Source organism: Cucumis melo, chromosome 5 (genome assembly GCF_025177605.1).
Source record: "Cucumis melo cultivar AY chromosome 5, USDA_Cmelo_AY_1.0, whole genome shotgun sequence".
In the NCBI taxonomy this organism is placed as follows: domain Eukaryota; kingdom Viridiplantae; phylum Streptophyta; class Magnoliopsida; order Cucurbitales; family Cucurbitaceae; genus Cucumis; species Cucumis melo.
In genome coordinates this window covers 29972922-30000762 of record NC_066861.1, presented here as the reverse complement: position 1 = coordinate 30000762, position 27841 = coordinate 29972922, and the positions used below count along the sequence as shown (strand labels likewise).

Sequence of the window (27841 nt, the reverse complement as noted above, 5' to 3'; positions counted from 1 at the left end):
CATTAAACTATATGTAAAAGAAAAAGAAGAAGATGAAGGTGATATTTTTCGAAGGAGTCCATCAGAAGCAGAATAGATATAGACGGTGCCTGTAATTCTCGATCTGAAGAGTAAGAACCAACTAACAGATGTCATTCATTTCTTGAAATAGAATACAGATGTTAAACAAATGACAGTTTTCACTTGTGGGTTGTGCACTCTACACACTCTTTTGAAATACAAAAATGCCGTAATATTGATTCATCTCTGTCGTCCAAAATATGTTCTTTTTTTTTTTTTTTTTTTTTTTTTGGATTAGGTGTCAGAGCAAATGATACACTCTTACAACTGCGTGGCTATAGAAACAACCTTTTTCTTCAAAAAAAAAAAAATTGTTTCATGAGCCAACTGGTTTTCCATTGAGTCGAGGAAAAGGATCTTGTTTGCTTACCACTGCAACTTTGCTCTTGTGAGCGAAGTAACCTTTCACCAGACTCTTATTTATGAGTATGGCCATGATGCACTCTACCTGCAAATTTAACGGAAGCATGAGACGACACTGAGTAAGTTGTTGGATTGGTTGACAACGTGAGTAATGTTGCCGTAAATACCTCATCGATGTCCATGTCTACTTCCAACCATTGTAAAGCTTTTACAATTACTTCTAATTTGATTTGGTGAGCTTTGTTTGGATCCTTTTGCCTTTGTATAAAGTATCTGGAGAGAGTGTATAGAATTCAAAATAATGGAGAAATAGTCAGGAGAAGTCTTTTTAAGCCCGTGTGTGAGATACGTCAACTATAAGGCAACAAAGTAAGAGAATCGTGAGTTTACATTTTCTTCACCAATCTTTGGTAAACTTGGAGTTCCAACTTCTCTAAGACGAGATACACCCCTGATCTTAAGAACCTGGTATAACAAAGAACACAAGTTTGAGTTTATGTTAATGTCATAAATACTCTGGCACAAGACAATTTGAAGCGTGCTTACTGATCTTCATGCTCTTGAAGAGCATGTCGCAGAAGCCTAGGATCACCTCTTTTAAGAGCTTGCACAACATTTTCATACTGTGAAGTAAGAATATAATCTATTTTAGACCGTGCAGAAAACTAAGAATACGGTGTATACATCTCAATATGTTTAGAAAACATTACAAGTAGCTTAAATAATTTTGACCGAGTAAACATTTGTAAAAAACTTGCAATACCTCAAAAAGGTTGTACTTCTCAAGAAGCGACTTGGTAGGTAATATCCCCATAGAAAGCTTCACAGGTATTAGATACTTTAATATCATTCTGTTCCACAATTAGTGCGAGTTAAGTAAGACTCTTCAATTTCACAAACTAAATAGGACTATTCCAGAAATGACTAGATAATAGATAATCAAATGCATTAAAAAACTGTACATATTAAAATCTAAAATGCCGATATAATAGGCCGAATAATAGATAAGGATCTTTCAATGGGCACAAAATATTAAAATTTAAGCATGCATCCTTACGTAAGTGGTACATAGTTCTAAAAAGAATACAGTACTGCGTAAGTATGTCTAAATTGACTGCGATGGAATTCCCTTGAGGGATGACATATAATAATTATTATAGTGAAAAAAAGGAAGAAGAGGAAAGCTAAGTCACAAGCCAAAGAAGAGTACAAAAGATTCATCCAAAGAACATCAGATAGAATAATCGTGTAATAGATGGAAGAAAAACAGGTTTACACCAAGCTCTTGAACAATGGAAGCAAAGTTATCTTTCTTTTTCTATTACAGTCATGAAAGTAGTGGTCTCTGACCGAGTTCCATCCGAAGTGAAAAGAGGTACTCCAGAAATTTGCAACAAAGTAGTAGTTGATGAAGATGTGGCTTTATGATTCCAATCATTGCAAGGCAGACTCTGATCCACGGATCAGAGCCATGGGGGGATGTCCAAGCTCAAGCAAGAGTTCTACAGGAGGGGAAAAAACTTGATTTCCTTTGATTCGCGAAGCAAAGCACTAACTAGGAAGCGTTGGTGAAAGCATTATTGACATTTGATAAGAGTTGTCATTTGGTCCGATTAGAAAGGTAAGAGGAAAAGGACGTGAGAAATGGAAGTCCACCCCACATCTCAATATGCCTAAAAAGTCTTATAAAGTCAAGGTCCCTCTTGGATATTTTGCAGTTCCAAGAAACATTAATAAATGAAATGGTCCGATTGGTTAAGAGATGAAGGTCCAGGTGGGCAGTAGCAAGTGGAGAGGGCTTTTAGAGGAAGAAAGAGAATGTTTCAACTCAAAAACAAAGTGAGAGAGGTGCCATATATAGTCCATATTTAGTTGCCATGTTTTCCCCTCAAATCCTTCTTCTGTACTGATGTTTATTGCTATTTGAGGAGGTTTGTTCCTCATTTTGTTGTAGTAGTACTGATCCCCCATTTTTTAACAAGGATTTGATCCTTCCAAGTTCCAATTAATGAAGTGACCACCTTATCAGTCGTACCCTTCTCTAAAGCATTCAACAATTGGGAATATTGGTAAGAGTATGACCATCCAATTGAGCCCAGAGTGTAACGGCAGTGCTTACCATTCAAGCAAACCCTAACTAAAAGCTAAGCTACTTGAGGCTAGGAGATTCATATAAGAAACAGAAGATTCACAGTTAAGGCCCAAAATCTCAGCCCTCAGTCGTGCTGTACTTCAACTTTAGGCTGGATGCTTTCTCAGGGGGATTCACAATGTGAATGAAAGGACCAATAGCAGTTTGCCTTCCATGGGAGTAGGACACTCCCAAATTCAAACCGTTAATTAAATCGTGGGACAAGAAGAATAGTATACTAAAATAATTTGCCACAAGATTGAAAAGAAAGGGGGAAAGTCCATCTCGTATAGAAACTTTTTCCTTTAATATTCTTACAAGATCCATGATCTGTGTATATTTTTTTATTTTATTACCGTTGTTGTTGTTATTATTTGTTAAAAGTGGTAAAGAAAATAGACATCAAGTTACATGGAGACCCGAGTACCGGGAGAAGAACCACGATCTAACTTTCTTATTAATTGCTCATATGAACAAAAGATGTAAAGGGAAAAATAAATAGACAACAAGCTTATGATAAAGAAGGAAAGGAAAGGAAATAAGGGTAAATCCTTCGTTGGGCTAAGCCCATTAATTCTAACATTATTATTATTATTTAATTGAAAAGGAAGAATAGAGTATTATGTTCTGTTATATTCTTGATGAAAAGATTTATCTATTTCAAAACACTCAGCCATATATAAAAAAGAAAAACATCAATAAATCATCAATCCATAATTGTCCAAGCAAAAGCAAATTATATGTAGCAAGCACACCTGAGTCAAACCTTATATTAGATTCTCTTTGAGGGTTGCAATGCATCAAGGCGTATGATAACTTTTGATCAGCCTGCCATGTCACAGAAGTGATTGAGTAAAATGAGGTAGAAAAGGATGGGAAATTAAAGGCTTAAGTATTATTCACAAGCACATGGAAGGTCGTAAGACGACATGACAAGCCAGAAATTGGTACCAATCAGAGTGAAAAGATCATGTGGATACACCAGCATAGACCAAGCAATTTAGATTCCTAAGCCCTAAATGGTATGACCATAGAATTACTCACAGCAGGGAAATTCTCGTTGAAAACTTCCAGACGGCCTGTATAATACATGTAGGTCACCTAAATAATACATTTACTTTAGTCAGAACTTTTCAATATAAAACACGATGGTCAAATCATCCTGAGAAAATATAGAACAGGATGATAACAATCTGGCGGGTAAGTAAAAGCAACCAAAACCAGTTCTAACCCTGTCTCTTTTAGGAAACTCCTCAAAGTCAAATATTCGAGCTGTTTCAATGCTCCTTATCACACTACGGCACAGGTGCACAGTACCAAGCTGCAATAAGATTAGTTACTTCATCATGATGTAACCAAAGATGGATCAATTTTATGTGTGTGTGAGTGGATGGTTTTAGTATGAAAAGGGAATGTTAAGTAAAGTTTTAAAAACCATCTTTTCTAGCCAAGGTGCAAAAGAAATATCAAATTGAATCTGAAGATTATAGTTTCTACTTTTGAAAGCCAAGTAAAAAACACATTTGTTACCTTAAAGTATATCTTGAACAACTGGCAAGTGACATACAATGCTCCAACACGTTTAGGGCCTTTTCCCTAAAATACAATCAACAAAATTTATGTACATAAGATGAATCTGCAAATCGCATTGTGAATTAGTCAATAACTCTAATGAAATCTATGTAATGTAATGTTAACTAGCTAGAAGCCTCGTCATTGTCACCCCACCATAAGAATAAATTGATTGCTAATTTTAAAACGAGCAAAGAGCATAATATAAATCTCCAGCATAAACTTGCTGAAAGATGCTATAATGTCAGTCTCTGATGTTTAGGAAATCCAGCATAAGGAATGAAATATAGTTGTGGTCAGTTAATCCTGTCACCGCGTAACCAAACTTAAACACAAATGTTAACTCTATGTACTACCGTTTAATCATTATTAATCCCAAAACTTCAAGTTTTTATGTTAACATGAATATAGAATTCTCAATACCGTCTCACATGTGGTCCACATAGAAAAGAACAAATGATAACTGTTACTAGAATTTGACTAAATTATTTCTACTTCTATAGCTATCTAAGAGTTTAAACTTTTAAATTAGGATAAAATCTAAACGAAGAATGCAAACACGGCACCTAAAAGAGATTAAGAGGCAAGACCAATTCCAGTAATAGATCAACAGAAAGTTTATATTGGAAACAACTGATTGAAGGTGGGATCTAGAAGTCAGAAATGATCATTGCATAAAACACGTCTGCAAGAAAAATATTGTTTGAACAAAACATACGGCAAGAACCCCAAACACTTTCATGAGAAATGAGCCAGCTCCTTTCAACTTTTCCGGCGATTTTCCATTCGAAGCCAGCTCTCTGTCAGCCTGCAAACACAGAGGCCGAATTAACCACTTGACAAGACATGAAGTTTCCAAATAAAACCTAAGATCATACCCTCTCTGCTATGATCCTAATCTCGTAAGCAACTACATACAATGCTTCCAACGCCCAAGCTGAATCCCAAGACCGAAATTCCTGAGTGAAAGCGCTGGAAATCCACCATTACAAGCAAAATTACTTGACTTCAAACTAAAATTAAAGTATTAATCAAACACAAATAGAACAAAAGTCTACACAAATAGATTGGAGGGAAAGAAAATACTTGGCGAATTTTTCAAAAGCTTGATAAGCATCCACCAAATTCCCAAGACGGTAACACTGCAACGCACGAAAGAAATTCACCAACATTTCTCCAAACTGAGAATATCTATCCGATTGTCTGATCAATCTATTGGCATCCTGTCAAAAACCAATCCCTAAAATTACATTTCGATCGGGATTAACAACTAGAACAACGAGTACAACTCTTTTAAAGTTGAAAAAAGGAAAAATAAAGTACCTGGAAAACATTGAGAGAGTCGGCGAGAGCGAGAAGATTGGGGGAATTGGAGGAGAGGGCGAGAAGAGATTTGAGAGAAACTCCATCTTGAGAGGAAACAGAGTCCGAAAATCGATTCAAGTACTCAGTGATTCTTCTATGAGCCTCTCCCATGCTCAGGTACGCCATTGCCGCCGTCCTCTATGCAGCAAATCTTCAAGTTCTTCTACGGTACTGCACTCTGTTAATTTAATTCTACCGCGAAACAAAACGGCGCCGTTTATGTACTTCGGATCCATAAAGCTATTTTGTTCAGGCCCGAGTTTGACTTGGGCCCAGCCCAGCCCACGATAAACTTGCTCATAAATTAGTTGAGAAATAGAAAACATTACGTTCCAAATTTCCAATAACCGGAGAGCCGTTTATTAGTTGTAGTGCAGTGAATACTATTTTGTATAGTTTATTGAAATTCTCATTTGTTAGGCTATTTATTTTTTGCTATCGTTTTTACTACATTTAATTTAGACGATGGAGGTTTGCACTTGTGGGGTTTGATATCCGAGCTTGGGTGTCTCTATTATTAATGGGGAGTCTTTGTAATTCTTCCTTGGTTTATTTCATGCCCTCCTTAGAAACAGAAGAAAAGAACTCCCGCAGGTTCTCATAATCTGCTGGCGAAGCGACCATAACGTTTCACCCAAACTCTTCAATTTCCCGCACCTAACCATCTAAATCTATTCGATCCTTCAATTTCACTTCTGCAAACCTTCAAATCTTAACCACCTTCCCAAACTCTGGAAGAAGACGACAGGCTAGGAACCTGTTTTTCTCGTCATGGGTCCTGATTCTCCGGCAAAGCCAACTCCGGCAGCAGATCAGGAAGAAAACTCCTCTAGCCCCACCACCGCTCTGCTCTCTTTTGACACCGATGCATATTCCTCAAACCCATCTCATAAAACCAGTATTCTCTTCATTTCTCTCACTCTCATTACTTGTATCGCTCTCTCCGCCGCTTTCGCCTTCGCCTTCCTTTTCTTCTCCGGCGCCTCTTCCTCCGCTGGTGTTGATTCCACTGCCCGCTCTCTCACTAAGCTGAAACGTCCCGTGGTTATATTGATCTCATCTGATGGGTTTCGATTTGGGTATCAATTCAAAACCTCAACCCCTAATATTGACCGTCTGATCGCTAATGGGACTGAGGCTGAGAGGGGTTTGATTCCTGTTTTCCCAACTCTAACATTTCCCAATCATTACTCGATCGTCACTGGCCTTTATCCGGCTCATCACGGCATAATCAACAACTATTTTCTCGATCCGGTGACTGGAGATGCCTTCACGATGGCTAATCACGACCCTAAGTGGTGGCTTGGCGAGCCGCTGTGGGAGACGGTGACCAATCAAGGACTCAGAGCGGCAACTGTTTTTTGGGTCGGCGCTGAGGTAAAGAAAGGGTCATGGTCTTGCCCTGTTAATTTATGCCATCGTTATAACGAATCGATTCCATTTGAGGAACGAGTAGATATGATTTTGCAGTATTTTGACTTGCCTAGTGAGGAAATTCCTGCATTTATGACTCTGTATTTTGAGGACCCGGATCATCAAGGTCACAAGGTTGGGCCTGATGATCCACAAATCACTGAGGCTGTAGCTAGAATTGATTCAATGCTTGGGAAACTCATTTCTGGCTTGGAAAAAAGAGGGGTTTTTGAGGATGTCAATATTATCTTAGTGGGTGATCATGGAATGGTTGGGACTTGTGATAAGAAGTTGATTTTTCTTGAGGATTTAGCTCCATGGATTGTGATTCCAGACAGTTGGGTTCAATCAAGAACTCCTCTGTTGGCAATTCGTCCTCCTCCTGATCTTTCACTGTCCGAGATTGTTTCAAAAATGAATGAGGCTTTGCAATCCGGGAAAGTTAAGAATGGGAATCGTTTGAAAATGTATGTCAAGGAAGAGCTTCCATCTCGGCTTCATTATAGTGCAAGCGATCGAATTCCACCGGTGATTGGGTTGGTTGAAGAAGGATTCAAGGTGGAGATGAAGAATAGTAAAAGACAGGAGTGTGGAGGAGCTCATGGATATGATAATGCAGTCTTCTCCATGAGAACCATCTTCATTGGCCATGGTCCACAGTTTGCTAGGGGGAGAAAAGTCCCATCTTTTGAAAATGTTCAGATATATAACTTGATTACTTCAATTCTCAGTATCAAACCTGCTCCTAACAATGGTTCTGCATCATTTCCTCAATCCATTCTCTTGCCTTCTTCATAGAATCCTAGTACATTATCTTCATATTTTATGACCTGCCTGTCGCAAAATGAGTACCACGACCACTAGGTGTACAATAAAGTTTCTTTAACTTGAACAACGTCGTGGGGAATGTTTAAGAATTTGACCATGATGTACAATGCGGAAAAACAATGCTTATTTTTGTCTTGGATGGATGGCCTGCGATCGTTTCTTGTCGTGAGCGTGAATCCATCCGTTAGCAGCGGTTTATAGCACTAGTTTATACAGTTCTGTATGGTGATTCTGCGAGGTTCCATTGTGGTTCACTGATCGGCAGAATGACAGAGCTTGTAGTTTTTGTTCTTATGTTGTTGTTCATCTGCAAGGGTATCATATTCAAAGACTCTAATCGGTTGATATATATCTTAAACAAGTTCCTATATCAGTTTCTCTGTTTGTGGTTTAGTAGTTTGTTGTCTTGCCCTCTTGAATCTCGTCGTTTTGTTTCTTTTGGTTCTTTTACCTCACGTTTGATGACTACAATAGAATGTCACTTCATCCCAAAGAAAATTTGATTATTTGGTGCTTTATCCGACTGGCGTTTCATTTCGTTTTACTTCTCTTAAAAATGGAAGCGTAATTAAATTAGTTCATGAACTTTAACGTACTTTAAGGTCAGATATGATCTCTGCCATTTATTTTTAAAAATGCTGTTTCTTCTTTTATCTTTTCAGTCCAAACATGGATGGCAATTAGTTTATTTCCGAGGTCCATGGAATTTGTTTCTTCTAATCGTCACTCATACTTATGGGTTCGGAGGAATTTCACTGAATCTATAAAGAACACAATCTACCTCATACCTTAGCTTTACCTTAGCTTTTGAAAATTATTCGGATCCTCTTCAGTAACTATTTCAATTCCACTTTTTTAATTTTAAAAACAAAAGTAAAATAAATTGTTTGCCAAACATATTCGTAATCTTTGTATTTGAAATTAATTTTTATAACTATATTTTGTGTTTATATTATGAAAAATATTGTTAAAATTACATATGACTTCTTCCCTATGTGGATGGATAAATGAATGAATAGCCAAATATGTGTAGATTTGTTGTAAAAGATTAAAATGAGAAGTAATTGGAAATATAATAATGAAATAATATATTGTATCAAAATTTAAGATTATTATTATATTTTAATTTTATATTGAATAAAAGGGCAAAAACATCTGAGCCAGAGAAAGGCCACGTAAATCCATGCATGCCACTGATCGAAGATGCAACGTCAAAACGGCCGTATCGGTTTCCCCGCTCCGTCTTTTATTCTCAATCTTCTACGCTGACGTGTTAGCTTAAATTGGGAGGAAGAAATGGCCAATCGGATTGGCCTCAATCTCCACCGCCGAATTCCGATTCCCTCAGTTGCTCCTTCCGCCGTGTGGTCCGCGAACAGTGCCAAGAGTACCCTTAAACGGTGGAGCGACGGAGGAAAACACCGGCGGCGTTTGATTTTAGGCCTCGGAATTTCCTTCTTCGGTCCGTTCGTGAATATGTCCGGTTCACTGGTTGGCGCCAAATCCTTCGTTGCCTCTGCCAGGCAGAAAAATGCTGTCGAAGAGGTAATATTTTAAGCTCCAATCTCAAATTTTTCCTATTCAATGAGGAAAATTCGGCTATTTGTTTTTTCACTAAATTGAAAACGAGAACTAGAGAGTCGCCAATTTTCCTGTGGGTTTCTTTTGAATTTGAGCTATTGGGTGAAATTCGTTTCGAATTTGTGACGATCATTCAAATTTCTTTCAATTCTCTCTCTCTCTCTGAAGATTTTGAAGAACGTGGAGTGGCCAGAGCAATTTCCATTCAGGGAGGAGGACTTTCAGCGATTTGACGAGTAAGAACTCTCAACTTAAGCAATCTTCGTTCGTTTCTTTCGCTTAGTGGGACCTTGAGGAATGCATATGAACGAATCTCCAATATTTCTCAGGACACCAGATACGTATTTCTATGAATCCCCACGCTTTGTCACCCACATTGATGATCCAGCCATTGCTGCACTCACCAAATTCTACTCGGAGGTCTTTCCTCCAAGCAATACACCCGGAGTTAGCATGTTGGATATGTGCAGCAGCTGGGTAAGCCCCATTTCCGGAGCTGCAAGCTCTTCGATCCTCTTTTGTTGTCTTCATGAATTATGTAAAGAGGGAAGTTAACTAGCATATTCAAAACAAGTTTTTCTAATTCTTCGTTGGCGTTAGGAGCCTTTTTGGATTCTTTGATTCTTGTGCTCTCGCTCCCTACTTCCTCTCATGCTCACTCTTCACTTTTTACCTATCGCTTGCTGTCTATTAACGTATCACAACAAGAGTCGTGTTGGACCGAGTAAGAGCAAGAGAAATAGGAAAAAAAGTAGGAGCAAGAGTGATAAGGAACGAAGGAAGCCAGAGCAACGAGAAAACAAGTCAATCTCATTTGAGGAAAATTTTTTAGGTCAATCTGTAAAAATATTCAATAATCTTCCTCCTGTAGGTCAGTCATTTTCCAGCCGGATACAAGCAAGAAAGAGTTGTAGGGATGGGAATGAATGAAGAAGAGCTCAAACGCAATCCGGTTTTTACACTTCCTTCACGCTTCATTCTGATAAGCAATCCATGTTTGAACTGCCACGGGATTTATCCCTTCCTGCAATTTTTCTTCATTTAGGTTTTGACGGAGTACATTGTGCAAGACTTGAATGTGAATCCTAAACTCCCATTTGAAGATAATTCTTTTGACGTTATCACCAACGTGGTATGTTTCTGCTCTGAACTAGAACCGTTCATGAATCTTTTTCCAGCAAATTTCCACCAACCAGAAGAAACCTAATTCGTCTTGCAGGTCAGTGTCGATTACTTAACAAAGCCTCTAACCGTTTTCAAGGAAATGAATCGAGTTCTTAAACCTGGTGGCCTTGCCATTATGAGGTGAGGTTACTATGTAAGAAGCCTAAAATCTATATTGTGTCTCCCAATCTCGACGACTTCTAACTTTGTCAATTGCTTTGTAAACCAGCTTTTCGAACCGCTGCTTTTTCACGAAAGCAATCTCTATATGGACATCAACTGGAGATGCCGACCATATTATGATCGTTGGGTCGTATTTTCACTATGCCGGTGGATTTGAACCTCCTCAGGTATGGGAAACCCTTCAAGATATTTAAACTTATTCAGCCAACTGCTGCTTGAAAATAGTTTCTGCAACTTCTCATCAGGCTGTGGATATTTCTCCCAACCCTGGACGGTCGGATCCCATGTACATCGTGTACTCGAGAAAGTTGTCAACAGCTTGAAAGTACACCAAGAAGTGAGCCTGTTGAACCGAATCTGATTTTTGCTGCAGTTTACTGACTAACTTGGGAAAAGAAGCCTGCCATCGTTGAAGAGACCAACAAAGGATCTGTAGTATGAACTTCATAATCATGTCATTACATGTAAACTAAGCTTCAAACAAAAATCTTAGAAATGTGAGATGTCAAAATCACTAAAACTTTTGTTATTATCTGAGGCAAAGTCAATTAATAAACATATAGAGAAATGATTCCAGAACTTGGTTCTGCTATCTGCAAACTCTACAATCATGGGGATTTCTAGATATGAAAAGAACAAAAGGAATATACACAGGCCAAGTAAAGACATCCTAAACAGAGATGAAAAGCCAATGAGAGAGTGGTCGTGTTTTGGAATACAAACAGAAACAAGATCAGATCCATCCCTGTTTGTAACGACGAAAGAGGTCCTCTGTTTGTGCATTCTTGAAGGCACTGCAGCCAATTACATAAACCCAAATCAAGACCACCACAGTGACAATGAGAACCACATTGGCCTTTCTCCATTCTCTTCTGAGATTTCCCAAGAGGCCAGCCTTGCAAGAGTTGCAATTGTAGCACAACTGGGTTTGGTCATTACTCCAAATATAGCAGTCTGGGTCAGCCATTGGATCCACAGGGTTCAGCCACAGTGTTGGGTTCACAAAGTTAAACCCACAAGCTGTTGGAGGTTTACAGCACCCTGACTGCACACACAAACATACGCAGTAAAAACCAAGAGGTGAGGCAGTAAATACCAATTTTGTTTTCTGTTTTACTTATTGATAATTGTGGTTGTTTTCATACCCTTTCTTTATCCATAGCCATAATTTTCATATTTACTAACTGACCATTGATTTATATAACCGAATATTTATCAAACGAGGTCTAAATTTCTTAATATTTAAGTTCCACAAGGCAGTAGTTTACTTTTCAACTAAAAGAACGAATGTAGCACAAGGGAATGATATTTGACCTACTATGAATAAGGTAGACATCACTACCACCAAATAAAGATGGAAAATCTTGATTACGAGCAATTTGGTCTTAGGAAGGAAGTTTTGAGCATCAATTGTTGGGGAAGGATTTTTTTTCCCCTCTTTTTTAACATATGTTAGGTAAGTATCTGAAAATCTTACAACATTTGGATGGTAAGAAAAACTTACCGAATAATAAATGCTAAATATGTGGACATAGATAGAATTTGACATTTTTTTCTTCTATCAGAGTAATGTTCTTATTTACCACTAGATCAATCCATAATAGTTGACTTCTAAGAAAAAATTCAAGCTTATGATCCAAAAAATGTGACACAGGATGGACGACTCGACACTAGATGATGGTTTGAGTGTTTAGTAGTGTCAAGAGTGAGTGTAAAAGAAGAAAGGTAGAGTTGGAAAGTTTTGATGTAGAGACCAATTTGCAGTTAAACAATTAGTCGTAATGGACTGATTAGCTGGCACCCACTTCAACCATCTTGTGTGGCAATCTTAACCATTTTGTATATGATCCTCAATCAGTTTGGAATCAAAAAGAGTCCCCAATAAAATCTTAGCTGTCTACTTTATTATTGTTGGGGGTTATGAATTGAATGAAAAGGGTAGATTGCACCACATTTTATTAGCTAATCCTAGTTCACCTTTTTATCAAAATCTACATAAATTTGGATTCCTTCTTTGTCCTAGTAACTTTGTGGGTTAGCTCCAACAAAATGAACTCATGAAAAAGAGGAATAACAACAACAACAACAAAAAATGATTCTATGTTCTTGCTCGGTAAATAGAGAACAAAAGATTAAAAATGAAGAATATTCTATGTAGATAGGATAAACACACCCTTGCAATTCTCTAAAGACTATACAGGATGTAGTTTCTATTTGCTCAAAAGCACTTTATATCAATCTTCCTCAACATTTACTTTACTTTATGGTTGTATTAATTCTAATATTTCAATAATTCAACCATAATAGGAGATACAAAAAGAATTAGCTTTTAATAAATGGGAAAGCTTTCATTACACTCTATTATCTTCATTTTAGGCTTTATTAGAAATAAAAACTCAATTAGGTAATCTTTCATTTCAAGTGTTGTTCGTAATTGGTCAGTGGCACCACATAGTTACTAAATTAAAACATAGCCTAAAAAAAAACAAAGAAATGTAGAAAAATCTTATCATTAAAATATAGGATTGTTCTAGACCCCAAAAGTCGTCGGGACTTGGGACGCTCAATTACAACAAGTCCACATGCCCCTGCTGAGGCAAATGATAGAGATGGATGAAAAATCCTTTTCGATAGAATAATAATAAATTAAATAAATAAAAAAGCTTATTCTAATTTAATATCTTTACTTTGAGAAGTTTAAATTTAATTTTTAAAAATTTTAAACCTAATTAGAATTAGACTTCGTCATCTTTCAAAAAGAAGAAGAAGAAAGAATTAATCCTCTCGTTAATCGAAAATTAGTTTATACTTGACTTGCCTTGACAAAACTAATTCTTTTAGGCAGAACTTATACTATTTTCATAAAAGTAAAAAACGGTATTTTTGTGCTAAATTACAAAATTAAGTATTTAATTTTACATAATTTGATGGGATTCGAACTTGATTTCCGATTAATTAGTACGAGATAAACTTTTTTTTTTTAATTCATGATTATTTAAATTTAAAATTAAAAATGAAAATTTCAAAAAGTATATATAAAAAGATCAACTTTACTATTTTTTTACAAATTCCCAAAAAAATTATAACCCACAATGTAGAAAGTAGAAACTTATTAACGCGAAAATTTAAAATTATAAAGTTTAGAAACTTCAACTTTAATTTAACTTAATTTTTTTTTAATATATTTGTTTTTCTTTGTTTAAAGTTTAAATCGCCGACTCAGGGCCGAGGATTGCGGTTCGAAAAAGCCAAAAACGTGTATTAGAAAATAAAAGAAAAATAGAAAATCCTGATTTATTCAAAAATATATACTTTTTTCTTCCAAAACGCCAATGAATTCGTTTCCACTCGAAACCATGAATCCAAACAAGAAATTCCAACGAAGAAATGCAGAAGGAGATAAAACTCATATGTAATTTGATATTGAAATTAATGCACTGACCTGGAGCGGCGAAATGTCCGCCGCGAAAAACTGATCGGCGGCAAAGTATTGCTGATTAAGCTTAGGACAAACATCAGATTCCGCCAAACACGTTCTTATCTTCGGCCAATTTCTAGAATTCGTGAGATGACTTTTAAGCCACGACGAGAATCCATCCAATCGGTACTCTTTGAATCCTCTCCCCATGACGGTGTAGCTTCCGTCAGGGCGAGTAACGACGAAGGTAAAAACGAGGAGAACTAGCAAGAGACCGATCAGAACAGCCATACAGAAGAGGTAAAAAGCGAGAAGCCCTTGTCTGTTCCAATAAGCACCGATGAAGCCAGCTAAAGAGACGAGGAGGATTAAGACGCCGATGATAACCACCGGCCATCGGAAAAAATGGATACATTCGTTGTCCGGCTTCGAAGCGAGCCAAATTCCGGCGCCGATTATGGGGATGGAGCAGAGGAGGGCTAAGAAATTGAGAATTGCGGTGATATTGTTGCTTAAACCCATGGAATTGGAGTTTGGAAGAGGGAATTTTGCAATGCCAATCGGTTTTGTATTGTTCTCTTTCACTAACAGATCAGGCTTCTTCTAGTGTGAAGAAAGTTATGTCGTCATGAGTGTTAAATCAAAAGGAATTGGGAGTGGAACGACACGTCGTTTTTAGGTGTTTCGACCTTGTTGGTGGCAAATATCGCTTTGCCCTAAGTTGTAGCGTGCACCCACGTGCCACTCTAATTTCTTTTCAGGAAAAAAAGAATTATAGTAATTTTGACTCTCAACTTTTTAATTTTGTGGATTTATAGTAATCTCATGTACTCAATTAATTACAAATTAAAGCATATGTACAGTATTAAAGTTAATAAAATTATTTAAGTTTGTAATCAAATATATTGAGATTGAAAATGATAACAAGTTTTTGGTTTAAATTGATTATTTCTTTCTTTCTTTGGTCCCTTATAACCTAATTATTTGCAATTGAATTGTTAGTTGGAACTGGGAAAGTTTATTGACTTTGAGTGGTAGCTACAAAATGAAACCCATGTGCTCAACTCTCCCACTTTATTCTCATTCTCAACTACCAATATCTCATTTTCCCCCCCAATTTTAAAGCTTTATAAACCTTAGAGAATTGAAATGAAACTGATGATATTTTTTATAATTTATTTTCACTTCAAGGTTTCAACATTAACTTTTTTTTTTTTTAAAAAAAGGCACATTCTCCGCACGTGACACTCACACTACTCACATTTTGTTAATAGACTGAAAGTCTGAAAACCTCTTCTCTTTATCCCCAAATTTCGTAGTGTTATAGAACTTCAAATAATCTCCAAATCGGTAGCCGCCAGGGTAAGAAAGCTCCGGCGCGGGAAAAATCAGGGCATCCGTCGCCGGATTATAAAACGTAGCAATGGACAGCCTGCTACCGTGTTTCTCAGCCAAAACGCGGTGCAAAATGCTTTTGTATTTGCCATTGGTGAGGACCTCGATTTGGTCGCCGATGTTGACGAAAATGGCATTGTTTTTGGACGGTGGGATTTTGAACCATCTGCCGTCGATTTGAAACTCCAGGCCGGGGACTTGATCGTCTTGGAGGAGGAGGATGATTCCGCCGGCATCGGTGTGCTCCCGGAGGCCTCTGACCAAATCCGGTTGAGGGCATTCAGGGTATTTGGCAACTTTGGTTCCGACGGATGGGCCATTGGTTCCGTTGAATAGTTGCTTAATGTGGGATTTTTGTAACCCCAAATTTTCGCACATTAGCTCCGAAAGCTTCTCCGCTATCTTTATTATCTCAGGAATGTACTCTTCTTCCATTGCTTTGCTGTTCATTTTTTCATACTTCTTTTAAATTTTAGTACTTCCATACATCTTTAAATAATTTACTTTTTCATTTTTACTTTTGTCTAACTTTACTTCTTTTTCAGAAAAGGATTATTTTACTTCGTTTTAATTTCTTAACTTACAATTTTAGTTGAAATAGTTGTAAAGAAGACTTTAAAAAGACGGGTAAATAAAGAAAAACTTACCAAAGGGGTTGTGAGATGTTGCAAAATTGTGAGACGTTAGAGGTCGGTTTATGGGAAATGAAGAAGGTGCTTTCCCAATCCATATTAGATAATGTGATTTTACCTAAGTTTTTGGCCACATCTGAATTATAAAACTCTTCTTTCATATTCTCATCATAATGTTTATTTACCAACAACTTCACCTTTTCCAATACCCTTTCTTCAATCCCATGGTTCTCTACCTGCACAGACCAATTGCCCCACTCAACTCAAATGAAACCATTGACAATTCCCAATAAAATAAATAGTTAATAGTACACTTAGTATCAGTTTGAGAGAGATTACAAATATAGCAAATTTTATAAGTAATAGGCTTTTATGAATCATGTGGTTTGAATAGGAAATAACTTACTAAAAAGAAGCCCCAATTTTGGCAAGCTTCATGAAGGATAGAGAGGGTATTCCCCTTGTTGTCTTCATTGAGCTGATTGAAATCAATGGTGGGGATCTTCATAGCCTCTTTTATCTATTGGAAGTGAAGATATTGAAGAAGAGTGGTGAAATAATAGAGTATATATAGGCCAACATTGTATTGGATATTAATAATTTTTAGTCATGATTTTTCTTTTGAATTCAATGAAAGGGTCAGATACTTTGAAGATTACCCTTTTGGTGATAATTCACTTGCAATTTTATATTGTTCATCCTTTCTTCTTCTTTTTTTTTTTTTTAATTATCTCTTTGGGTTATTAACCAAAATCTTGTAAATTAAGCTTCGAATGCTTTTTTCTTCTTCTTTAATCTCTTTGCTTGATTTAAGCATTTGTCTACTCATAAAGTGGTTTTACTTTTCCCCATTTCTCTTTTTAGTTAAACGCAGTATGTTCTTATTAAAAAATAAATGTTTCAAAGCAATACTTGAACACTTTTTTTATAGTTATTAATAAATCAAAAGCAATACTTGAACACTTTTTTTATTGTTATAAATTAGTCCAATAAAATTGTGAGTGGGTGTATTTTTAAATAAAATGAAATGTTAAAATAATGTATAGTTGAATGAGCTTCATACTGTTACATCCCACCTTCCCCTAATAACTCTGTGTGCTGATAAACAGAAGTACACATGGAAAAAAGAAAAGAAAAAGAAAAAAAAACCCTTCAATTTCAGGATTTAGTTATGCAATTTTTGGGAGTTACAAAATAATTATTTTATGGAAACGGTCAAAATTAGTAAATTTGATAAAATATTTACAAGTTATATCAAAATTTAAAATCCTATTAATAACAAATATTTGATAGACATAAGTCTATCAATTTCTATTGTTGAACTTCTGTCACTATCTATTATTTATTTTGCTATTTTTAAAAATATCTCTTATTTTATTTTATTTTTAAAAGATTAGAATAGCAAAAACGACAGTCGTAATTATTTTTAAAATTTTTAATTGTCAAATTTTAACCTTAAACTACTTAGTTTGAGATTTAATTTTAATCGATTTAAAATCTAATTTTTGTAATTATCGTAAAATTGAGAATTCAATTTATATCACATAAATTGAAAATGTTAATTTAATTACCATGTGGGTATTTTTTTTTTTTTTTTTTTGGAAGTTGGACCTAAAATAATAAATGGAATTGGTAGTTTGAAAGTTTGAAGAGAAAACTAGGGGCAGAATAGCCTCACAATCCTCATTTGTGTGCTTTGAAGTGACAAATTTCGATATATTGAATTATATTTTGGGTTTGATTTATCTTCTCCTTTTGGAATTTATATATACATTCTTTTTTTTTTTATATATATATATATAGGAAATAAAAAATGTAGATCTAGAAAACATTGCATCATTTAATTCCATCGCCCATAGTCTTACAATAATATAATATTGGGAATTCCACATGGTTTTCATGAAATAGTATTTCTTTTTCCTATGATTTATGTGAACTGTGGTGTGGCTATTATTATTAATATTAACTTTTGAAGCAATGGAGCTTTTTTTTTTTCTTTTTCCTTTTTTTAATTAGGTTTATGTTGTCCAATGCTTTTAGGTTATATTCCAAAATTTATCAAAATTTTAGATTTTCTTTTGTTATTTTTTAAAATAATTCTATTAGTTGTGTTTTAAACAAATAATTTTTTTTCGTTCTCTCTTACTTTTTGCTTTTAAAAAAATATATAGTTTTTTTTCTTTTTATTAATTTAAACTATAAATTTTTGTAATGTGTCAAATTAAACCTCGAAGAACTTCCAAAGTTCATAGTTTATATGATATAATTAGTAGTTTATGGTCTTAGAACTTCTATACATTTTTCTTTTCTTTTTCATCTAAAAGTACTTATTATTGAAGGAAAAATTCTCTCCCCCATTTTTTTACTTCTAAATAACGGGTTTTTTTCTTTACAAAATTTATATTGCTTTCAAACTTCTTTACATCTAAAGTCAATATTTCCATATTTTCGGGTACTTGAAAAGGTATGATATAATAATGGTTCTTGGGAAATAGACGAGGGTTGAAAGATACCTAATTGAAGCTATGATAAAAATGAAATCGTAAAACGAAGAAAATGAAGAAACACAAAGTTTAATTCAAAAAATGATGGAAACAAAATGAATTTAATATTACGATTCATACCTAAAACATTGGATCAAACATGAATTATAGATTACAATTCATTTTATGGCATTTGTCCAAACCCTAAATATTTCTGGCTTTCAAATATTTTCTCTTTGAAATATCCCTTTTTGTAAGTAGTGAATTATCCCCTCTAAGATAACAAAAACTGAACAGCAATGTCTTCCTCCATTCATTCTCATGCCACGGTAAACTCCATCGCTACTACCAATTTCAAATCTCTAATAATTCCAATTCATTTTCCGGCCGTCAAATCCTTTCGATCGACGCCCTTGTCCACCAATGCTCTCTCCAATTCCCGTTTTCGGAAGGCTGCCCGCCAGTACGACGCCCAAAGCACCACGAACACTCTCTCCGAATCTCAGAACCAAACCAGCGATTCTGTCTATAGTTTTCCATCGACGGTGGATTTACTGGCTCTATGCGAGGAGGGTAAGGTAATTGACGCTCTGGAATACATTGGCCAAGGTGCTAAAGTCGACTATGGCGTTTTTACTGCTTTGTTGAATTCTTGTTGTAATTTGAAGTTGCTCGAGGCTGGAAGAAGGGTGGATGGGCTGTTGAAGGGGACGAAGTTTCGTGGAGATGTGGAATTGAACAATAAGTTGATTGAGATGTATTCGAATTGTGGCTGTATGAAAAATGCACGTAAGGTGTTTGATAAAATGCCTAACAAGGATACTAGGACTTGGAATTTGATGATCAAAGGGTATGGAGAGAATGGGGAAGGGGATAATGGGTTGGCATTGTTTGAGAAAATGAAGAATGTTGGTTTGCAACCAAATTCAGAAACATTTCTGGTGATTTTAGCTGCTTGTGCCATGGCTGAAGCTGTGGAGGAAGGTGTATTTTACTTCAACATAATGGGAAATGAATATGGAATCGATCCTGAAATTGAACATTATTTGGGAGTTATTGATGTTCTTGGAAAATCTGGTCATTTGATTGAAGCTGAGGAGTTCATTGAGAAAATGCCCATCAATCCCACAGCCAAAATTTGGGATGCCCTTAGAAACTACGCTCGACTCCATGGAAACATGGAGCTTGAAGATCGAGCTGAGGAGTTGATGTTCTCTCTTGACCCGTCCACAACGGCCACGACTACCAAACCATCACTCCCTCCACGGAGGAAGCAATCGAGCACGAACATGTTGGAGGAGAAGGACAGGGTGAGGGAGTTTAGGAGTGCAATGCCTTATAAAGAAGAGGGTGAAGGGAAGCTGAAAGGATTGAATGGACAAATGAAAGAAGCAGGGTACGTTCCAGATACAAGATATGTGCTACATGACATTGATGAAGAGGCCAAACAGCAGGCTTTGCAATACCATAGCGAGCGGCTTGCTATTGCTTATGGATTGATCAGTACACCGGCAAGAACGACATTGAGGATCATCAAGAATCTTCGAATTTGCGGCGATTGTCATAATGCAATCAAGATCATGTCAAAGATTGTTGGGAGAGAGTTGATTGTTAGAGATAATAAACGTTTTCATCACTTTAAAGACGGCAAATGCTCTTGTGGGGATTACTGGTAAACACATCAACTGTATTATTACACGTTGATTTTCTGTCCACTTTGGTGATTTACTTGATTGATTTTCCTTTTTTCTTCCCCTTGGTTTTTCTTTTATGATAGAAACAAAGGTGAAGATTAGAAAATTAATTAAAGTGTACATTGAAAGATGAAGATTCATAGTGAAAATAAATAACTAGATTTTGAGTATTCTTTGGGTTCCAAACCAATATGTCAATACAAGCACAATTCCACAATAATTGATGAAATTGAAGATTCGAAGTCTCGCTTTCCATTTGTATTCTGTTAAAATAATCATCCTCATAGCCACATTTAGTTAAAAAGAGAATTTCAAACCAAGATAGCAATTTCAACTCTTACGTGATCCGTTTAAAAAAGACCATTAAGGAGCGAATTGGATAAATTTCGCGAGCTTTTTTTTATATTTCCAAATTATTGATAAGGAGCATGATGGAACAACTTCACAGAACAAATTTGAAAAAAAAAAAGAAAGTGTAGAATTGAGAATTCAAACTTCGACATCCTGCGATAAATACATGATTCGAGAATTTGAGTGTATGAAAAAAATATTACTGAATTATACAAATAACAAAACTTTCACAATTGAAGTAACAAGCTCAATGATGGAAGGTTCGGTTTTTCACCTTTTAATTGTACTAAAAAAGGGTAATTTTTGTGTAATAGATAATGAATGTTTTCTTTGTTCAAGGAAGTAAATGAATAAAATTGATGAGTGAAATGTGCTTATTTGAAATGAAAAACTTGCGTGAGCAATTATAGTTGTGTGATATTAGTGAGTTGTGAATGGTCGTGGTTGTTACTGACATGAGTCATTGGATTGTTACTAAGTGATTGTGGCTGTTACTAACATATATCGTTGGACTATTAATACTTGAATGTTGGAGTCTTCCCCCATTCACTATAAAAACATCATCCCACCTCTCATTTGCTATAGAACAAAATATTTCTCCACTTCTCTAAATCTCTCCTATCTCTCTTGACCTCCATTTTTATTTATCTTCATATTTATTTTTGTTTATCGAGCAAATAAGTGTCTATCGAGCACGGGTATTCCAATGCGGTTCATACCGACGAAATTATAGGCTATTTAATCTTAAGGATGACGGGATATGTTGCAATCTGTTTGCAAATTCGAATAGAGTCACAAAACGTGCGAGATCCGCTATTCAACATGTTTATTAACGTGCTCTTGTTTTACAGATTTTCACACAACGAAGCTTAGCTCCATTGAAGTACAACAACTTAAGAGATAAATAAGGATTTCCCTTAATTATGTTGGGGATAATTTTCACTAATTTCCGTTTTTCTTCTTAAAATGGAAAAAAAAAAACGGTAGACGAACTTACATTTTTAGTTTTTGGCCTTTAATCCTCATAATTACTAAAATAGCCCTTCTCATTTTAGAAAGGAGATATTTTGTTTGGGCCTAGGTCAACATCCAAAAGCCCATGATTAATTTGAGGAATCGGCCTTAGTTTTGCAAAAAAGCCCACGAACTATGGAAGAAGTCTTCGCTTCTTCACTCTATGTCCATTGAAATTCTCAAAATCCCAAAGCTTTTCTTCTCTCTCTTCCGCACAGTCTCGGAGCTCCTCTTTCTTCCTCCAACTAGCGGCCAGAGAAAAGCAGCCACTTCCATTCTCAATCTTCTCCCTCACCGTCACTTTCCCTATTCCTCAAAGGTGAACGCCTTTTACATTCTATTATCTCTTCTCTGATTTGCTAGTTTTCACCCTCCTTTGTTTCAACCTTGTTTGATTTGATCACCGTTTCTTGCCTTTACATGTACTGTGTGTTGTTATCTGGTTTATTGATCATCTATTTGTCTACTCTCTGCTATTAGTATTTTTCCTATTTGTATAAGACTGGAATTCTCGTTTCTTGTTGATGTTTGGATTGTTGTTACGGGTATTGGATACTGGAAATTGACTAGGGTTTTAGTCTTTAATTAGACGGAAAATATTTGTGATTTGGGGAGCTATTTGAAGCCTGAAGGCCGAATGGTTTCTCCCGATCTTCCCTACTGACAGTGTGTGTATCGGTAGCGAAATTCTAATTCCCTGATTTAGCTGCTCTCACCAGCTAGACGTTGATTTATGTTCGATGAAGAAAATTATGTTCACATGCAGTAGTGGGTTTTCCAGATCTCTTATTGCCTCTGATCTTTTTACTGAGAAACCATTTAAAAAACTTTAAGAAAGTCGAAAGTGTTAGTGAAGAAGGGGAGTTTATTAGGCTTTCCTTAGTCTCGATTTTCCTTGGATATTTTGTAGAGGCTGATTAATAAGTTCTTGTTTCCTGCATTGAGTGAGAATTAATTTTTTTTTTCTCTTGAATTTTTGAATTTTTCTTTATGTCTTGGGTGCAGTTTTTCTTTAGCTTTGTGTTGAATTGATGGCGTCCAAGTTGCATCAGTTGCAATCCAAGGCTTGTCAAGCTACTCAATTTGCTTGCAAACACGGGACTTCCTATTATAAGCAGTTATTGGAGCAGAACAAGCAATATATCCAAGAGCCAGCTACTGTGGAAAAATGCAGCTTGCTTTCAAAGCAATTGCTTTATACTCGGCTTGCTAGGTTATTACCTTCATACTCTTATTATCTTTGCATTATTATAATATGGTTCTGGAAGAATTTCTACTGATATTATTTTCATCTTGTTTTCATGTCACAATTCATCATGCTTTTAGGACTTTTCTTATTAGATTAGTTCGAGTATCTTACAATTACAACTAACTGCTGTGATTGTGTGGTTCGTGTTTTCATTTGTTTCTAGTTTCTTTCAAGACTGTTCCTGGCTTCTTCTAATCAAGCCACTTTTTGAAAATCACTCATGAGAATCAAAGTTCATTAATTTATTTTGATTCATGGAATATACTTTCATGATTGATTTGGAAATGAGTCAAATATTAACTGTAGCACCATCTTTATTATGGTAGCACCTTTTTTTTGTGGAAAAGGGAAGCATAGATGTTTCTGTTATTCCCATGAAATTAGATATCATATTCTGTCTCTCTCTGTCTGAATAAGTCTTGTCTTTTCACAATTTCTTTAGCTTTGTATCATAATGTCTTTGATATATACAGTCCCTCTCGTGTGTTAGGTTACATAATCCACTTCCTTTTAGCCTTTTATTAATACAAACAAATATAGTTAAATTTCAGTGGTGTTTACCACTATCTGTCCTTCTCGTTGGACCATCCAACCTAAGATTCTAAAACCATAATGGGTTGGTTTAGTGGTGAATGAGTGTCATGGTTTTCCTGTGAGATTTGTTTGAGGCGCATGTAAGCCCGGACACTTATAGATATAAAAGAAAAAATTTAGATCCTAAGCACAGTATGAGCGTGCTGATGTACTTTGTATGGGGTGCATTGCATATGAGTCCTCGGGATTGGCTTCATTTCTTTATTTTCTGACATTTGGGCATTACATTGATTATGCAGCATCCCAGGTCGTTATGAATCATTCTGGAAAGAACTTGATTACGTGAAAAACTTGTGGAAGAACAGACAGGAGCTGAAAGTTGAAGATGCCGGCATTGCCGCCTTGTTCGGGCTGGAGTGCTTTGCATGGTTTTGTGCCGGTGAGATCGTAGGAAGAGGGTTTACATTCACAGGTTATTATGTCTGAGATCGTTCTCAGTGATTTATGGAAGGGACAATGACAATGACAATGACGAGACTTCCCTTTTCTTTTCTGGCGGGTACTCCGCATACAATTTTTTTTCCTATTAATTGAGGATTCTGTGAGCAACACTTAATAGATTTAATAATAATCAACGAATTCCGAGGGACCATGAGGGATCCTAGTGTTGTTTTAATTGATTTGCATATTCTTGGTGATCCAGTTTTGAATTATAATATTTACTAGCTATGGATTATTCTGCAAAATTCTCAGCATTTTATGAACTTTTAAACATATGATCTGCAGGTGGTTATAGGCTGAACAAGAGGTCTATACTAATGCAATCTTAGGCATGTTCCAATCTAATATGTCGTACCCATATCCCTCTCTCGTTTGGGTTGGTTGAAACAGAGCCTGCTCGAGCAACGGTTTGCCTATTAACTTTTGGATCCAAGAAGAGAGCCTTTCATTATATAACTATCAATGAAATAGATGAATGAGAAATACAGCCCTTTGATTAAATAATGTAGATCAAACCTGGATGTTTAGTATGTTTGAGAGAGTGATTTTACATAAAATCACTTAATCAAGTCAATTTAAACTTTAATTTTAAACTTTCAAATGCATTTTATCTATTTTAAAAGTCTTTCAAACGTGTCAGTAATACTAATACAAATTGTATAATTAATTATTTGAAAATTATTTTGACGTTCTTAAAAGTTTAAATTAAAACTTGGCATATAGATAATACATCTTTTAAGTTGAATTGCCTATTATTATTTTTTTCTAATAAAAGGTTTTAACTGAAATCTTATAGTATATAAAAAAAAAAACAAATATTTTGATTGAAATTACAATTGAAATGGTTGCTTCCCTTTTAAGCATTAAATAAAAATGAAATGGTGATTGTGTGTGTGTGTGTGTCTTTGTTTTTAAAAATATAGTTATGATACAGATATAAATATAGAACAATTGAAGAAAAATAATATAGTTCATATTGCGAAGTCAAGCGAACGGGGGAGACACGGAACGGAGGAACTTCGTCGGAGGAATCTCTGTGGCCTGAACATGGCCCGCAACACCATCATTTCCATTCTCCTTCTCCTCCTCCTTCTCACCGTCGTCTCCGACTGTTCCAACAACGAATCCCGGGTATTAATCTCAACCTGTAGCATTAGAATCTTAGATCCTACAATTTGGATCTTCACTTTCCTTCATTTGTTTCCATCTCTCAATTGCTTCAATCACACAACCTCCTTGTGATGTGAAATTCAGCTTCTCATTGATTTCGACGTTAATGTCAAATTTTCGTTGCTTGATAGGTTGAATGTAGCAGAACTTGTGTTGCAGTTAACTGCAATAGTGAGTATATTTTGTAATTTATGTGAAATTCATCTTCCGTTGTTACCTTTTTTTTTTTTTTTTCCTTCAAAAAAGAGTTTAGATTCTTCTTTGCATATTTATCTCATTTATCTGAAATTTAGCTGTTGGGATTCGGTACGGAAAGTTTTGCGGAGTTGGATGGACGGGTTGTGCTGGTGAAAAGCCTTGCGATGATCTTGATGCCTGTTGCAAAGTTCATGACGAATGTGTTGAAAGAAAAGGTTATTGCCAATCTACAGCTACATGGCCTTAATATTATGGCCTTTCTTTAGTTCGCATTGTTTGCTATTCCTCATCATTATACTTGCATAGAAAGTTGTCCCATCGATCTACAATCCTGTTTTACCTTTTAGTTGCTGTGAGGTTTAATAGGGTGAAATCCTGTTGCTGTATCAATTTTTTGTTTTGGGCATTATTGGTATGTTCTCTGCTGCATACTTGGCAAAAAATACGTATGAGATTCAAACACTCAACTAGAGTTTCCATCCCTCAAGAAAGAGTGTAGCAGCAAAAAACCAAAAAAATTGAGTGTTAGTATTAACAGGTATGGAAGGTAGATTATAAGAAGCGAATATTACTTTCTCAGCAAGATCTTACAAAGATCTTACAAAGTAGATTAACCTTTCTTACAAAGGATGATGTTGCCAATTTTGGTCATGAGCCCAAAGGATTTGTTTTTTTTTTTTAATTTCACCCAAAGTACCCTACACTAATCGAGATGGTTGTCCAAACAGTACCTAAGATGTTCCCCTCAATGTGGGACTTTTGTTGCATTCCCAACTATTCTCTCCTTAAATAAACCACCATGGAGCCTCCCTTGTTCTAAGGCTCACCATTTGGCTTAGTCTGAAAGAGAGAGAAGAGTGAATGAAATTAGGCGATCATAAAAGTGCCATAAAATAGGACACTGAAAACAATATTAACTTACAATACAACTAAACACCACAGCGAATGAATAAAGATACAGTTGTAACAAGCTCTTCACAATCAATCAACTCTCTTAATTAAACACTTTTGGCTTCTAAATTTGCTTTCGTTGTTGAGCAAGAAATCAGTGCATGTCATGAAACTCTAAGCCACCAATCGAACCCTACCGACATACATCAGTGCATCCTATCAAACCTACCCACCGAGGATGGCTACTTACTCGCGAGGAAACTGCTCTCATATGGTCTAGTCCATACCTGTGAATTGCTGGGTTGGCCATAGTCATACTAATAATGGTAGAGAGGGTAATGAGTTGGTCTGCCTATGAAATGTCCAGTAATGTTTGAAAAACGAAACTAGATACAAAATTGGAGGATGTCGAGGCATGACCAATTGGCATGTTAAACACAAAGGAGACTATGCTAATGGCTGGCGTTGGTAAATTCTAGCTCTTAGATCTTAGATGCTTGTGATTTATCTGAGATACTACATATTTGAAACATGTAGCTTTAGATTAGAGAAGGAAGCTTAGCAATTTATATATATTGGTTTATCCTGTTCCATTTAATTTCGTTTTTATTTATCATGATTTGGGTGGTGTTATAACAGTTGGAACTTGGGAGTCACTCTGTTCTATATGTTTGAAGGCCAATAACCTCTATCACATGGGTTTTTCAGGTTTAACTAATGTCAAATGTCACGAGAAGTTCAAGAGTTGTATTAAGAAAGTGCAGAAATCTGGAAAGGTTGGTTTCTCTAAGGAGTGCCCTTATTCCACAGCTGTTCCTACAATGGTGCAGGGTATGGATTTGGCCATCATGTTCAGCCAATTTGGTAACTCAAAGCTTGAGCTATGATACCTACTTCGGTCGGTGACTCACTCCTTCATCCACAGCCACAGTTCATGCCATCAATTATTGCATATGGGAAAACTTCACACAAATTATTCATTCATTGAAATAATGTTCTATAGAATTAAGAAATGACAAACAGAAGATTAAATCCTCATTTTTTGTCCTGGTTAGTTGTAAGTTGGATCATCTGAATTTTTAGGGATGCTTTTAGCTTAGTGAAAGAAGACACCGATATCGTTCATTATTTTTAGGCTCCTTCAATAGTTGCTAGATGTTGGTTTTCCCTCAATTCATTTTTAAGTACCCTCCATTGGGCAATACTCTTAGACTCTTGCAGATTGTCTTTAGATGTCATTTTTTCTTCATTTTAACGCTACTTTTGTTGCTGTTCTTGTGCTGAGATTCTACCCATGGAGATTAGATGTATTGTTTCATTTAGTGATTCAATTGTGAATGATATTTTCAAACGAAGAAGACTACGTGAGGTTTCTTATTTATTTATTCATACAATAACTATTGCACTCAAATGTTTTGAACATATTGATCAATATAGTCTTGTATCGTTTGCTCGATCGCAATTTTATTTCAAAATAAATAATATAAAAAATATGCTAACGTATGATGAAATGTTAAGCATGTTCACATTAATCGTAAAATTACAATATTACATTATAACGTTTCTAAATTAAAACCGTAATATGTTATTAAATAAAAAGTTATAGTAATTCCTTAACAAAATTCTAATAAATCTATATTTTGAAATAGAA

General features: G+C 35.7%; 8 protein-coding genes across 11 annotated transcripts; 5 read left to right on the top strand and 3 right to left on the bottom strand.

Moving 5' to 3' along the window:
* Positions 1-111: 111 nt before the first annotated feature.
* On the bottom strand, positions 112-5670 carry LOC103498473 (enhanced ethylene response protein 5). Of its 2 annotated transcripts, none has more exons than XM_017045601.2 (13): positions 5450-5670; positions 5213-5349; positions 5005-5098; positions 4845-4934; positions 4085-4150; positions 3786-3875; positions 3599-3655; positions 3321-3382; positions 1187-1274; positions 970-1046; positions 814-888; positions 591-696; positions 112-508 (listed from the first exon to the last, which is right to left on the bottom strand). In XM_017045601.2, exons 1-13 carry the CDS (start codon positions 5615-5617, stop codon positions 377-379), a joined length of 1242 nt encoding a protein of 413 aa, XP_016901090.2. In that variant the 5' UTR covers positions 5618-5670; the 3' UTR covers positions 112-376. The 2 variants fall into 2 exon arrangements, with proteins under 2 accessions (XP_016901090.2, XP_016901092.2); XM_017045603.2 differs by having other exon boundaries at positions 5213-5366; positions 5450-5599.
* A 229-nt stretch (positions 5671-5899) lies between these two features.
* On the top strand, positions 5900-8125 carry LOC103498466 (uncharacterized). Its single transcript, XM_008461073.3, has one exon. The coding sequence runs from the start codon at positions 6263-6265 to the stop codon at positions 7700-7702; it is 1440 nt and encodes a 479-aa protein (XP_008459295.1). The 5' UTR covers positions 5900-6262; the 3' UTR covers positions 7703-8125.
* Positions 8126-8903: 778 nt separating this feature from the next.
* LOC103498457 (uncharacterized) lies at positions 8904-11239 on the top strand. Of its 2 annotated transcripts, none has more exons than XM_008461059.3 (8): positions 8904-9277; positions 9482-9549; positions 9643-9790; positions 10185-10265; positions 10359-10445; positions 10533-10618; positions 10707-10827; positions 10906-11239. In XM_008461059.3, the coding sequence occupies exons 1-8, from the start codon at positions 9029-9031 to the stop codon at positions 10981-10983; spliced, it is 918 nt and encodes a 305-aa protein (XP_008459281.1). In that variant the 5' UTR covers positions 8904-9028; the 3' UTR covers positions 10984-11239. The 2 variants fall into 2 exon arrangements, with proteins under 2 accessions (XP_008459281.1, XP_050940869.1); XM_051084912.1 differs by having other exon boundaries at positions 10886-11239.
* On the bottom strand, positions 11164-14978 carry LOC103498461 (tetraspanin-2). The gene is made up of 2 exons (XM_008461064.3): positions 14103-14978; positions 11164-11705 (listed from the first exon to the last, which is right to left on the bottom strand). The coding sequence occupies exons 1-2, from the start codon at positions 14598-14600 to the stop codon at positions 11394-11396; spliced, it is 810 nt and encodes a 269-aa protein (XP_008459286.1). The 5' UTR covers positions 14601-14978; the 3' UTR covers positions 11164-11393.
* Positions 14979-15076: 98 nt separating this feature from the next.
* On the bottom strand, positions 15077-16645 carry LOC103498449 (1-aminocyclopropane-1-carboxylate oxidase 1). Its single transcript, XM_008461052.3, has 3 exons — positions 16512-16645; positions 16121-16341; positions 15077-15915 (listed from the first exon to the last, which is right to left on the bottom strand). The coding sequence occupies exons 1-3, from the start codon at positions 16611-16613 to the stop codon at positions 15336-15338; spliced, it is 903 nt and encodes a 300-aa protein (XP_008459274.1). The 5' UTR covers positions 16614-16645; the 3' UTR covers positions 15077-15335.
* A 1952-nt stretch (positions 16646-18597) lies between these two features.
* On the top strand, positions 18598-20452 carry LOC103498440 (pentatricopeptide repeat-containing protein At2g15690, mitochondrial-like). The gene has a single exon (XM_008461047.3). The coding sequence runs from the start codon at positions 18888-18890 to the stop codon at positions 20262-20264; it is 1377 nt and encodes a 458-aa protein (XP_008459269.1). The 5' UTR covers positions 18598-18887; the 3' UTR covers positions 20265-20452.
* Positions 20453-21789: 1337 nt separating this feature from the next.
* Positions 21790-24106, top strand: LOC103498432 (uncharacterized). The gene is made up of 3 exons (XM_008461036.3): positions 21790-21966; positions 22653-22860; positions 23730-24106. Exons 2-3 carry the CDS (start codon positions 22679-22681, stop codon positions 23914-23916), a joined length of 369 nt encoding a protein of 122 aa, XP_008459258.1. The 5' UTR covers positions 21790-21966; positions 22653-22678; the 3' UTR covers positions 23917-24106.
* Positions 24107-24203: 97 nt separating this feature from the next.
* On the top strand, positions 24204-27445 carry LOC103498425 (probable phospholipase A2 homolog 1). 2 transcript variants are annotated; one of them, XM_051084911.1, is made up of 5 exons: positions 24204-24338; positions 24916-25062; positions 25233-25272; positions 25395-25514; positions 26899-27445. In XM_051084911.1, the coding sequence occupies exons 2-5, from the start codon at positions 24979-24981 to the stop codon at positions 27075-27077; spliced, it is 423 nt and encodes a 140-aa protein (XP_050940868.1). In that variant the 5' UTR covers positions 24204-24338; positions 24916-24978; the 3' UTR covers positions 27078-27445. The 2 variants fall into 2 exon arrangements, with proteins under 2 accessions (XP_050940868.1, XP_008459246.1); XM_008461024.3 differs by having other exon boundaries at positions 24216-25062.
* The last annotated feature ends 396 nt before the right edge of the window (positions 27446-27841 follow it).